We start from the raw sequence: 14,285 nt of genomic DNA, 5'->3' as shown, positions 1-14,285 counted from the left end.
TCCCATATGGTATTAAAAAGATGACCCTGTATCTGTATATGCCCTCTGTGCTCTGATGCATACATCCCTTTCTGTTGAATTTTATCCCCTTATTTTTCTCTCAGGAAAATAATTGAGTACTTTCCTCTCTGTGATCACCAGAGAAAAATTTAGAAGTGACCAAATAATCCTCCCTTCATGGTTGCTAGTTGAATATCTCTTATTGTTACAGTGTTTTTAAAGTATAGTTTTATTATACACCTGTAGAGGCACCATGGTGTTGTAAAGGTACACCTTTGGAGTCAAAAGACTTGATTTCGAATCCAGATAAGGCTGAAAGTCATGTCAGATGGCCAAGGAAAGTTATGGAGATGGAGCACCCAAGAGGTCACTTGCTCTCTGTAGCAGGAAATCTAGCATGAAATAGATACACATGCCTATGGTCACCAAGATCACATGGTTGCTGTTGAGATTAGCACTTTGGAGGAGAACTTCTAATGGGATGTCTGAACTTTGCTGAAGGGTGGAACAATCATTATAATTTGCTTTTGTATATGCTTTAGAAAAAGTATACAGCTCAAAATAAGTAAGGCAATAGTGAGGATAGGACTTCCCTGGGTTGGAGAGCCATGGGAACCATTGGAACCTCCAGAAAGGGAAAAAGGAAATTTCTAGATCAGTGCAGGGTTATATAAAGTTCAGGAATCAACATTAGGGGTTCTAGAGGAAATGCCCTTCTTAACTTAAGAGAGATTAGTACAAAAGCTATCAAAATACCAAAACCCATACTGAGGAAACAGTTTAGGGAAACAGGTCCAGGTGACTAAAAAGATCATTCTAGAAGAGTCCAGGATTGTCTGCAGATTCCAAAATGAGCCTACTAAGGACTGGGAGTCTAAGTTTTATATAAGTCAAATCAGACTTCATTTATAAGAGGATACAGTATCATTTTTAGGTAAATACTGGTATATATTTTTTGTTTGTATACATAATTATTTTTCTTAGTGGAGTCTCCATTGATGAATCCCACCATTATAAGAGGGAAAGAAATTGGATGCACCTAAGCCGGATTAGCGAGAAAACAGACTTCCATGGGTGATCATGATAATGTCCATCCTAGCTAGAGATGATGCGAGGGTGTGGCAGATGGAAAACTAATACCTCGGGAAAGATAAAGTGAAGGATAACTAAGACTACTGATTATTTCTTACATTTGAGTTCATTTATTCATCCACTTAACAATATATATCATATACATTTTGCGTGCCCCAAACCATTCTAGTTACTGGGGATATAGGGGTAAACAGGTGTCCCTATTTGTGAGGGTTTGTCTGATATGTAACAATGTCTCTACCCTTAGGTTTGTTAATACTTTACATAAGGAGATCAACATCTCCCTGGGTACAGATGTCTCCCTCAGTGTTGGTGAAGACTATGGTGTGTCTGCTTACACAACTGTACAAAGTGGAGAGTAAGAGCATTATCCTGGTGGAGATTTTATTTTTATCAACAATTGTTCTTAAATGTTTTCTCTCCATATAGATAGGGGGATTAGGTATATCTCAGCTAATTTTGAGTATACTCAGGTTCACTGTTTTGTACTGTTCTACTAATTCATAAGACTTGGAGGAGAAAATTTTTTATGAGTTAAATAAGAAAACTTAGGGCCTGAAATCCACAAAAGATGATGATTTGTGCCTATTTTATTTAGATTTAAAGTGTAAAAAAATACTAATAGGTAATGAAGAACTCAGATCAGTGGCAGAAAAACCTGGCATAAAAATAATCCACTCCTAGAGACTTCTCTTTAAAGAGAAATGTTGGCTTTGATGCTTGACTCACCCTGAGTAAAAAGATGAGATCAGCTTTCCCCCTGGAGATGGGAGTGCTTTTCTAGGTTGTGGTGTTTATTCTAATTAAAATTGTCCTGTTCCAGATACCCTGTGGTACATTGTAGAACAGAAGATAAGGACTTTTCACTGAATATGGGTCTACTAGAGTCTGGTGCAGCATATCTGTTTGTTATTATTAATGTAAGTAGCTCATGGCCACCCCTGCTCTCTCCTTCCATATAACTATATTTATATCTATGTATCTATATCTGCATCCGAATTTATCCTATAATCACATACTTATTTCTAGTGTAAAGTGATAAGTTCTATCATGACTTTAGAAAGCCTACTAAGGTCTCTAGAAGGGACGTTAAAATACATAACATTGGCAGTAGGCATATAATAGAAATATAGAATGATATAATATGTGGCCTTTTGTGTCTGGATTCTTTCATTTGGTATATTTTTCAAGGTTCATTCATATTGTAGCATGTATCAGTGCTTCTATTGATATTGGTACTACCAAAAAATATTCTGTTTCTTGGCACTACCAAATAATACTCTACTGTATACATGTAACATGTTTTATTTGTCGATTCATCACTTAATGGACATTTGGGTTGTTTCTGCCTTTTCACTATTATAAATAATGTTGTTAAGAACATTCGAGTACAAGTTTTTGTGTGGCCATGTGTTTTCACCTCTCTTGGACATATACCTAAGGAGTGGAATTGCCGGGTCACATGGTAATTCTATGTTTAAACATTTGAGGAACCATTAGAAACTTTTCCAAAATGAATTCCATTTTACATTCCCATCAATAGTATATGAAAGTTACAGTTTCTCCACATCTTCACCAATGCTTGTTTTTTTGTTTTTTTGTTTTTTTTTCATCCTAGTAGGTATGAAATGGTAGCTCAATGTAGTCTTGACATGTATTTTCCTAACAGCTTCTGATGTTGAACATCTTTTCATGTACTTATTGGCCATTAGCATACCTGCTTTGGAGAAATGTCTATTCAGGTCCTTCACCAAATTTCTAATTGGATTCTTTATTATTGAGTTATAAGCATTCTTTGTATTTTTTAGATATGATTTAAAAATATTTCCCCATTCAGTAGGTTATTTTTTTAACTTTCTTGATGGTGTCCATTGAAGCACAAACATTTTTAATTTTTATGATATTCAGTTTATTTTTCTTTGGTGCTTGTGCTTTTGATGTCATATCTAAGAAACTGTTGCCGAATCCAAAGTCATGAGGATTTATACCTATGTTTTCTTCTAAGATCTTCATAGTTTTAGCACCTATTTTTAGGTCTTTAATCCATTTTGAGTTAATTTTTGCATATGGTATGAATTAGGGAGTTAACTTTTTTCTTTTGTATGTGAATATTCAGTTGTCCCAGCACATTTTGTTGAAAAGACTGTTTTTCTCCCATTAAATGGCCTTGGTGCTCTTGTCAAAAATCAGTTGACCATAAATGTGAGGGCTTATTTCTAGACTCTATTCTATTTCATTGATCTATATGTCTGTTCTTGTGCTAGTACCATACTGTCTTAATTGTTGTTACTTTGCAGAAAATTTCAAAATCAGGAAATATAGGTCCTTCAACTTTATTCTTCATTTTCAAGATTGGTTTGGCTACTATGGGCCCCATGGATTTCCATTTTTGGGTCAGCTTAGAATCAGAAACCAGCTGGGATTTTGATAGAGATTGCATTAGATATGTAGGTGATTTTGATGAATATTGCTATCTTAACAATATTAAGTCTTCTGATCAGTGAATATGAGATTTCTTCCCATTTATTTAGATCTTCTTTAAGACTTAATTTTTTTCAATAATGTTTGTAGTTTTTAGACTATAGATTTTACATTTACTTTGTTAAAATTTATGCATAAGCATTTTATTCTTTATGATCCTATTGGGGTTTTTTGTTGTTTTTGTTTTAGACAGATAGGAGTGGGGAGGGGCAGAGGGAGAATCCCAAACAGGCTCCACACCCAGTCCGGTGCAGAGCCTGACATGGGGCTGAATCTCACAACCCTGAGATCATGACCTGAGCCAAAATGAGAGTGGGACACTTAACCAACTGAGCCACCTAAGTGCCTCATGATGCTATGGTTAATGGAATCATTTCTCTAATTTCATTTTTGGATTATTCATTGCAAGTATATAGAGAAACAATTGATTTTGTATGTTGATCTTATATCTTGCAAACTTACTGAATTCATTTATTGGTTTTTTAGTTTGTATTAGTTTTATAGTTTTTTTAGTGGACCCCTTGGGACTTTCTGCATACAAGACCATATCATCGGTATAGAGATAGCTTTACTTCTTCCTTTTCTTTTTTTATATTTTATTTAAATTCAATTTACCAACGTATGGTATAACACCCAGTGCTCATGTCATCATGTACTCTCCTTAATGCCTGTCACCCAGTTACCCTATCCCCCCACCCACTTCCCATTCTGCAACCCTTTGTTTGTTTCCCAGAGTTAGGAGCCTCTCATGATTTATCTTCCTCTCTAATTTTTTGCCACTCAGTTTCCCCCCTTCCCTTATGGTCCCTTTCACTATTTCTTACATGCAGCCTTTATCATTAGGTATGTTAGTTTGGGGTTTTTCATAGATATCATTTATTTTTATCTTATTTTATTTAAATTCAATTAATTAACATATAATATATCATTAGTTTCCAATGTAGAGTTCAGTTATTTATCAATTGCATATAACACCCAATGCTTGTTACATCATGCCCCCTGCTTAATGCCCATAGACATAATTCAGTAGGCTAAGTTCCCTTCTATTTCTAGTTTGTTGAGGTTTTTGTTTGTTTGTTTTTTACCATGAAAAGGGGCTGAGTTTTGTTAAATGCTTTTTCTATGTATGTCTATTGAGATAATTATGTGGTTTTTGTCCTTTATTCTATTGATATGGTATATTACCTTAATTAATGTTCAGATGATGAAACAATCCAGTAGTAGTTTTCCAGTGCTGCTATAACAAGGTGCCACAGATGGGGTGGCTTAAAAATAGAAGTTTATTGTTTCACAGTCATGAAAGCAAGAAGTCTAAGACAAAGGTGTTGGTAGGACTGATTCCTTCTGAGGGCTGTGAAGAAGAATTTTTTCCACGCTTTTCCCTTAGCTGTGAAGAAGAATCTTTTCCATGCTTTTCCCCTAGCTTCTAGTGGCTTTTTGGCAACATTTGGTATTCTTTAATGTATAGAAGAATCACCATAGTCTCACCTTCATCATCATATGGAATTCTTCTTGTATGCTTGCTGTGTCCAATTTGCTGCTTTTTTACCAAGATACCAATTATATTGGATTAAGGCCCACCCAAATGCCCCCATTTTAACATGACTAATTATATCTGCAACAACCTTATATCCAAATAAGGTCACATTCTCAGTTAGAACTAAGAGTTAGGACTTCAACGTGTGAATCTTATGGGGACGCAATTCAACCCATAATACTTGTATTCCTGGTGTTTTTCCACTTTTCATTTGTTCTGTCTTTTGTAAGCTACTCCAGATAGAAGTCCTATATATTGTTTCTGAATACCAGTATCTAATAAGCATTTAGAGTAGAGATCATCAGTTGGAGTCCAGGGTCCAGTGTTTTCCATAGTCCTGTTTTGTTTGGCCTGGACACTACTGAAAAAAGTAATAATAATCACCATTATTTGACAATACTTAAAATTCAGGAGATATCACCTAAGAAGCTGAATTCTTAACATTCCTTAAAAACAAAATCAGAAGATTTAATAACAGATATTACCATGTCAATTGACTGGTGCTGTAGTGGCTTTTCACTTTAGATGGGGCTTGTGCTATCCACTTTACCACAGCCCCCATCATTCCCATTCAGCCTGCTTCATTTACCTAATTATCTGCCTGTGAGCATTTGAGTATTTGACCTTGATTTAGAAGTTCAAGTCATGGTCTCCCCTTAGCCTAAGAAAATGCAAACATACACCTGTGTATTATTCACAATATCATCTGAAGCAAAATTTACCTTCCTATTTTGAACCCAATGTCCCTTTGACTCAGAGGATCAAGAACATTTGGATATCAAAGAGTTTTGATTTCAAGGACTTCTGATCTTGATACTTTAACTACCATTTTAATTACATTATATTTTAGATATTACACCTACTACCTAATAATAGTTTCATTCCAATAAATATATATAATTTTAGAATTTTTATCCTATTTATAACAAATGTTAGTAGACATAGCCTATATAAAATAAAGCCAACTATAGCTAAAAACCTGCATAGCAAAAGTACTTCTAGAAAAACCAATAAAGGTTTTAGAATCATGTATATTTGGTAACATTAGTAACAACAAAAAAAAATTGATCCTGAAAAAATCCTTTTGACTAAAATTCTGCGGAAAAAATTGCCTCTTTTTGACATAATTTTAATGTGTAAGATCTGAGTTAAAAAATAATGGCCAGTAAATAGAATTAAAAATAGCAGGCAGTATTTGATATGGATTTTTCAAAACTGATCAACAAAATCTTTAATGTACCCTGATGAACACGGATGCAAAAATTCTCAACAAGATACTAGCCTATAGGATCCAACAGTACATTAAGAAAATTATTCACCATGACCAAGTAGGATTTATTCCCGGGACACAAGGCAGTTCAACACTCGTAAAACAATGTGATTCATCATATCAGCAAAAGAAAAACCAAGATCCATATGATCCTCTCATTAGATGCAGAGAAAGCATTTGACAAAATACAGCATCCATTCCTGATCAAAACTCTTCAGAGTGTAGGGATGGAACATTCCTCAACATCTTAAAAGCCATCTATGAAAAGTCCACAGCAAATATAATTCTCAATGGGGAAGCACTGGGAGCCTTTCCCCTAAGATCAGGAACAAGACAGGGATGTCCACTCTCACCACTGCTATTCAACATAGTACTGGAAGTCCTAGCCTCAGCAATCAGACAACAAAAGACATTAAAGGCATTCAAATTGGCAAAGAAGAAGTCAAACTCTCCCTCTTCGCTGATGACATGATACTCTACATAGAAAACCCAAAAGCCTCCACCCCAAGATTGCTAGAACTCATACAGCAATTTGGCAGTGTGGCAGGATACAAAATCAATGCCCAGAAGTCAGTGGCATTTCTATACACTAACAATGAGACTGAAGAAAGAGAAATTAAGGAGTCAATCCCATTTACAATTGCACCCAAAAGCATAAGATACCTAGGAATAAACCTAACCAAAGAGGTAAAGGATCTATACCCTCAAAACTATAGAACACTTCTGAAAGAAATTGAAGAAGACACAAAGAGATGGAAAAATCCCATGCTCATGGATTGGCAGAATTAATATTGTGAAAATGTCAATGTTACCCAGGGCAATTTACACGTTTAATGCAATCCCTATCAAAATACCATGGACTTTCTTCAGAGAGCTAGAACAAATTATTTTAAGATTTGTGTGGAATCAGAAAAGACCCCGAATAGCCAGGGGAATTTTAAAAAAGAAAACCATAGCTGGGGGCATCACAATGCCAGATTTCAGGTTGTACTACAAAGCTGTGGTCATCAAGACAGTGTGGTACTGGCACAAAAACAGACACAGATCAATGGAACAGAATAGAGAATACAGAAGGGCACCCTCAACTTTATGGTCAACTAATATTCGATAAAGGAGGAAAGACTATCCACTGGAAGAAAGACAGTCTCTTCAATAAATGGTGCTGGGAAAATTGGACATCCACATGCAGAAGAATGAAACTAGACCACTCTCTTTCACCACACACAGAGATAAACTCAAAATGGATGAAAGATCTAAATGTGACACAAGATTCCATCAAAATCCTAGAGGAGAACACAGGCAACACCCTTTTTGAACTCGGCCACAGTAACTTCTTGCAAGATACGTCCATGAAGGCAAAAGAAACAAAAGCAAAAATGAACTATTGGGACTTCATCAAGATAAGAAGCTTTTGCACAGCAAAGGATACAGTAAAAAAAAACTAAAAGACAACCTACAGAATGGGAGAAGATATTTGCAAATGACGTATCAGATAAGGGGCTAGTTTCCAAGATCTATAAAGAACTTATTAAACTCAACACCAAAGAAACAAACAATCCAATCATGAAATGGGCAAAAGACATGAACAGAAATCTCACAGAGGAAGACATAGACGTGGCCAACACGCACATGAGAAAATGCTCTGCATCACTTGCCATCCGGGAAATACAAATCAAAACCACAATGAGATCCCACCTCACACCATTGAGAATGGGGAAAATTAACAGGCAGGAAACCACAAATGTTGGAGAGGATGTGGAGAAAAGGGAATCCTCTTACACTGTTGGTGGGAATATGAACTGGTGCAGCCACTCTGGAAAACTGTGTGGAGGTTCCTCAAAGAGTTAAAAATAGACCTGCCCTACGACCCAGCAATTGCACTGTTGGCGATTTACCCCAAAGACACAGATGCAATGAAACGCCAGGACACCTGCACCCCGATGTTTCTAGCAGCAATGTCCACGATAGCCAAACTGTGGAAGGAGCCTCGGTGTCCATCGAAAGATGAATGGATAAAGAAGATGTGGTCTATGTATACAATGGAATATTACTCAGCCATTAGAAATGACAAATACCCACCATTTGCTTCAACATGGATGGAATGGAGGGTATTATGCTGAGTGAAATGAGTCAATCGGAGAAGGACAAACATTATATGTTCTCATTCATTTGGGGAATATAAATAATAGTGAAAGGGAATAGAAGGGAAGGGAGAAGAAATGGGTAGGAAATATCAGAAAGGGAGACAGAACATAAAGACTCCTAACTCTGGGAAACGAACTAGGGGTGGTGGAAGGGGAGGAGGGCGGGGGGTGGGGGTGAATGGGTGACGGGCACTGAGGGGGGCACTTGACAGGATGAGCACTGGGTGTTATTCTGTATGTTGGCAAATTGAACACCAATAAAAAATAAATTTATTATTAAAAAAATCTTTAATGTAAAGTTTACCAAGAAAATAATTCATTTTGAAAAAAGTAATTTTAGTAAAATAAAAATTTTAATAGAAAATGTTAAAAATAGTTAAATTGTACTTACATTGAAAATTAAGCAAGGAATTAAACTTTTCTCAAGAATGTGCTTCCTGAAAATTCATTATGTTTATGTAATTCAGAAGTCATTTTAGATTTAAAATGTTGGCCAGGTTCAAAATACCTATGGATCAAAAGGTGGAAATCCCAACTACAATATCAAAATATTCTGGTCTGCCATTTAAGAACTGTGTGAATAATGGTATCTGATTGACTGAAGCCAGTTGGTGAGTGCAAGTTTTACCAAAAGGAATTTCAAAAACTGAAATTGTATAGAATTTTCTCAATCTCTTAAAGGATGCAAATACAAAGAGAGGATGGGTATAAGATCATAGAATGCTGTAGGTCAGAAATATTTACTTGAGACTACTAATAAGCCCTTCTTCTTTTCTTCACTAAGAGTACCAACCAGGATCCTCAGGCCTGGAAGATGGAAGACATTCCAGCCAACAAACTGTCCATTGCATGGCAGCTACCACAATATGCCCTGGTTACAGCTGGGGAGGTCATGTTCTCTGTCACAGGACTTGAGTTTTCTTATTCCCAGGTAGGTTTTTGCAAGTGAAAAGTGGATGTGAATATATTTCTCAGAGAAAGATGAGTTTTAAGCCTAGCAATGCCTTAGATAGATATGTGATCCTGGCCAAGACCTCTATATTTTTTGGCCTTGGATTCCTTGTATATGACCCTGAACCAAGAGTCATCTTGAATCCCAGGATCATGGCAGTACAGCATAGTAGCTGATGCTGTTTGGGACCTAGGAAAGGGTTACTTTAAGAATAAGGACTGTGGAGTTAAACTGCCCATGTTCAAATTTTGATGGTACAACTTACTGTGTAAACTTGAGCAAGTTAATTATCTCTCCAATGCTATTTTTCTTCATGTGTAAAGTAAGAATACTGATGCACTTTATCTCTTAGGGTATAATGAAGATTACATAATGAATTAAAATATTCAATTAAGAGGTCCACCTTATTATTGCCGTTAACATTATTATCTCCCCTTGAATCAACATGATAGCTAAAGTTAGGGGTGGGGGGAGTTCAAATTTGGAAACTTTTGTGGGAGAAGTTTTCTGGATAGATGCATGGGTTATAGTGTTAGGGAGTTTGTTTACTCACAAACCTATGTCCTCTTTAGGCTCCCTCTAGCATGAAATCTGTACTACAGGCAGCCTGGTTGTTGACAGTTGCAGTTGGGAATATTATCGTGCTTGTTGTGGCACAGTTCAGTGGCCTGGTACAGGTATGGATCTGATGGAATCAGGAGTTTGTGTCTACCTAAGATTTCCCCTCCAATTTCCTTTCCTCCATCTTCCCCCCATCTCTTTGCACCCCACATTCCCCACTCAGTGCTGTGGTGTGAGATGAGTTAGATAAATATAGACTTTGCCAAGTATATATATATAAGAGTGACAATAATGACCACCATAGGCCCATATGAGGAGAGGCCAGTCAAGTCATTCTTCTTTTAACAAACCTCTGCCTACATTGGCGACCCTGAGTCAGTCTACTCCCTAGTCCTCATCCTATGAAGATCCATTTAGTTTCAGATTTCTTCATATTCTTCTCTTATATTTATTTCTTCCTGCAGTGGGCTGAATTCATTTTGTTCTCCTGTCTCCTGCTGGTCGTCTGCCTGGTCTTCTCCATCATGGGCTACTACTATGTTCCTATACAGCCGCAGGATTTACAGGAGCCAGCAGATAAGCAGATTCCCCACATCCAAGGGAATATAATCAACTTGGAGACCAAGAAGACAAAACTATAATAGCTCCCTGGACTCTTCCAAAACCCCAGTTCCTGGCTTTGGTCTTGGTCATCACCCATCCTAAGGCATTTTTTTCTCCTACTTGGTTAGGGAAGAGAAGTAGCATCATATCTGAGCCGATCTCCCCCACTTTTCTCTCATGATAGAGGCAGTTCTAGGCCTGGATATTCCAGTACATTAATAAGCAAGTCCCCTGAGACTCCATGTCTTCCCAACAATTACTAAACTCTGCAAATGTTGTGTAGTATTGCTGAAGCAGGCCTAGCATCTCTAAATGGCCATTAAAAACACAAAAAGTAAAATTGAAATTAGTCTCTGGGGTTATGCAAAGTTATGTGGGAATCCCTTTACTTGCCATTTAGAACTAATGAGTCCACTTTTTGAGGGGTTTAGGGGAAAAATTGCAGAATAACAGAAATGGTTTCTTCATAAATAACATATTTGTATTATTCACTAGGACCTCAAGAATTGGTATGTATGGCGTGATCTGGTTCAGAGCCTGGCCTGTCAGCTATATACGTTTCATAAAACCATAGAAATTTTTTCAGTACTGATGGTAGAAAACAAATGACATTTTATTAATACACAGAAGAAATATATCTTTCTGATAATTACAGTATTTTATCTACTAACCCAACACCCCTTTCTTCACACTGATAGATCTTTGGAAACCAAATTAAATGTAGTATGCATGGTTCTGGAAAACAAAAACAGGTATAAATTGGAGAAATCTTGTTGAGTCTTCTTTAGTGCACATTCTTCTTAGGGACTACAGTGTTTCAGCTGGATTATGCCTTCCTGTGGACAGTTGTATGGACACTAATTATAATTTGCCAGCCATGCCTTTTCAATGTTGTTGGGCCAGCCTTTTCTAATTATGACATCATTTCTTACTTATTGTAACTGATATTTAATAACAACAATATTTTTATGAATCCAATTTCCTTTTTTTATTATTACGCTCGTCAGCCTCAAAGTAGTGGGTCTGCCTTGATAAATTTTTCCTGTTTTACTCTTACCATAACTGTAATTTCTTTTTCCAGGTTTTTATTTTACTTCCAATTAGTTTATATACAGTATAATACTAGTTTCCAGTATAGAAATTTAGTGATTCATCACTTACATACAATACCCAGTGCTCATCACAAGTGCACTCCTTAATCCCCATCACCTATTTAACCCATCCTCCTGCTCACCTTTCCTCTGGTAACCATCAGTTTGTTCTTTTTTTTTTTTTAATTTTTTTTAATTTTTATTTATTTATGATAGTCACAGAGAGAGAAAGAGAGAGAGGCAGAGACATAGGCAGAGGGAGAAGCAGGCTCCATGCACCGGGAGCCCGATGTGGGATTCGATCCCGGGTCTCCAGGATCGCACCCTGGGCCAAAGGCGGGCGCCAAACCGCTGCGCCACCCAGGGATCCCCAGTTTGTTCTTTATAGTTAATTGTATGCTTCTTGGATTGCCTCTCTTCCCCCACCCCACCCATCATGTTCATCTGTTTTATTTCTTAAATTCCACATGAGTGAAATCCTATGGTATTTGTCTTTTTCTTAAAGATTTATTTCATTTACCATAACACATTCTAGCTCCATTCATGCTGTTTCAAATGGCAATATTTAGTTCTTTTTATGGCTGAATAATATTCCATTATATAGGGCAGCCTGGGTGGCTCAGTAGTATAGTGCTGCCTTCAGCCCAGGGTGTGATCCTGGGGACCCGGGATCGAGTCCCATGTCAGGCTCCCTGCATGGGGCCTGCTTCTGCCTCTGCCTGTGTCTCTGCCTCTCTCTCTGTGTGTCTCTCATGAATAAATAAATGATTTTAAAAAGATATTCCATTAAATATATACATATACCACATCTTCTTTATCCATTCATCAGTCGTGTCATTTTTAAATGCCATTTCTTCATTTAGGACTGAGAATTCCCTGTTTACTAAAAAAAGGTTATAACATTCTAGGTTTAAGCTTATAAATGGTTATGTTTGGTGGAGAGGCTTGGTCCCAAATAAAGATCCCAGCAAAATCACAGGGGAGGACAAGAGTAGTAGAACATGAGGTTTTTGTTTTTGTTTCTGTGTTAATGAAAAAGGTGAAAAACATTACCTTGCATGCAGTGAATGAACCAGTGGACAGACTTGGAGATGTCATTATACTACTGTGTATTTCTAGGGAAAAAAATTCAGAACCACTATACCATAGAGTTTCATTTCCTTTGGCTTTTCCCTATTATCTCATCTAGAACTGTATTGAGTCTCACATAGTAAATGAACAAACAAGAGAAGTTGCTTCAGTTTCCTAAGTGTTATATACTTAAGTCTTAATGGCTATGGTTTCAGAAATACCAAAGTGACAGCAACACCATTCACTTTTCCCAGATATCTTGCTGTGAACTTGACCCTACTTCTTCAGAAGATATTCTATTTATTTTTGAGCAGTCTTAACTCCATCTGTTCTATGAGGTATTGTTTCAAGAGAAGTTAACAGTGTTCTGTGAATAAAAGTTTCTATGCACAAATAAGTTTTGGGAATGAGGCATATTATATCCTCTTCCACAGTAAGATTCTGAGAAATCCTGCAGTAAAGACACAGGATACCTTGTTTAGCCTAAAGTGGGAAAAACTGAGGTAAGCAAGTCTTCCCTATGCTGAACTAAAACCTTCCTCTCTGAAACCTCCTACCTTTGATCCTTTCCTTTATAGCTAACAAGAATAAGCATAATCCCCTCTCATGTGGCAGACTTTTTGCTATTTGGTGAGACCTTTTATGTCTCCTCAGTCATGAAGTTTCTTTAATGGACCTTCACAGGGCTCAGTTGAGCCCTTTCAATACTCTGTTTTACCTCTTCTGAAAAATATATCAACCACTCTGGAAAACAGTATGATGGCTTTCCAAAAAGTTATCCTAGGACCCAGCAATTGCACTACTAGGTATTTATCCAAAGGATACAAACAATGATTTGAAGGGGCACATGCACCCCAATGTTTATAGCAGCAACGTCCACAGTAACCAAAATATGGAAAGAGCCCAGATGTCCATTGACAGATGAATAGATAAAGATGGTGTGGTATATACGTACAGTGGAATATTATTCAGCCACTCAAAAGAATGAAATCTTAACATTTGCAATGACATGGATGGAACTAGAGGGTATTATGCTAGAGGGTATTATGCTAAGCAAAATAAGTCAGAGAAAGACAAACCATGATTTCACTCATATGTAGAATTTAAAAAACAAAACAGATGAGCATAGGGGAAAGGAAGGAAAAATAAAATAAGATGAAAATAGAGAGGGAGGCAAGTCATTAGAGACTCTTAATTCTAGGAAACAAACAGAGGGTTGCTGGAGAAGTGGGAGGAATTGGGTGATGGGTATTAAGGGGGTATTTGTAATGAACACAGGGTATTATATGCAACCACTAAATTCTACCCCTGAAACTAATAATACAATATATTATGTTAACTAAATTGAATTGAGGGACAGCCCCGGTGGCTCAGTGGTTTAGTGCCACCTTCAGCCCAGGGCATAATCCTGGAGACCCAGGATCAAGTCCCACATCAGGCTCCCTGCATGGAGCCTGCTTCTCCCTGCCTGTGTCTCTGCCTC

The 14,285-nt window shown here is 37.1% G+C and overlaps 1 protein-coding gene across 2 annotated transcripts in view; it reads left to right on the top strand.

The window, feature by feature from the left end:
• Positions 1-11,618, top strand: part of SLC15A2 (solute carrier family 15 member 2) — a 36,584-nt gene extending 24,966 nt beyond the window's left edge. For both annotated transcript variants that reach the window (XM_072812523.1, XM_072812524.1), the window contains 5 exons: positions 1,340-1,450; positions 1,916-2,012; positions 9,309-9,455; positions 10,049-10,153; positions 10,502-11,618. In XM_072812523.1, coding sequence (XP_072668624.1) covers positions 1,340-1,450; positions 1,916-2,012; positions 9,309-9,455; positions 10,049-10,153; positions 10,502-10,678 — 637 coding nt within the window. In that variant the 3' untranslated portion in view covers positions 10,679-11,618. The remainder of the gene's footprint in view (positions 1-1,339; positions 1,451-1,915; positions 2,013-9,308; positions 9,456-10,048; positions 10,154-10,501) is intronic.
• Positions 11,619-14,285: the final 2,667 nt, after the last annotated feature.

The sequence above is a fragment of the Canis lupus genome, chromosome 35, assembly GCF_048164855.1.
Source record: "Canis lupus baileyi chromosome 35, mCanLup2.hap1, whole genome shotgun sequence".
NCBI classification, from domain to species: Eukaryota; Metazoa; Chordata; class Mammalia; order Carnivora; family Canidae; genus Canis; species Canis lupus.
This window is presented reverse-complemented; position numbering and strand designations above follow the sequence as displayed.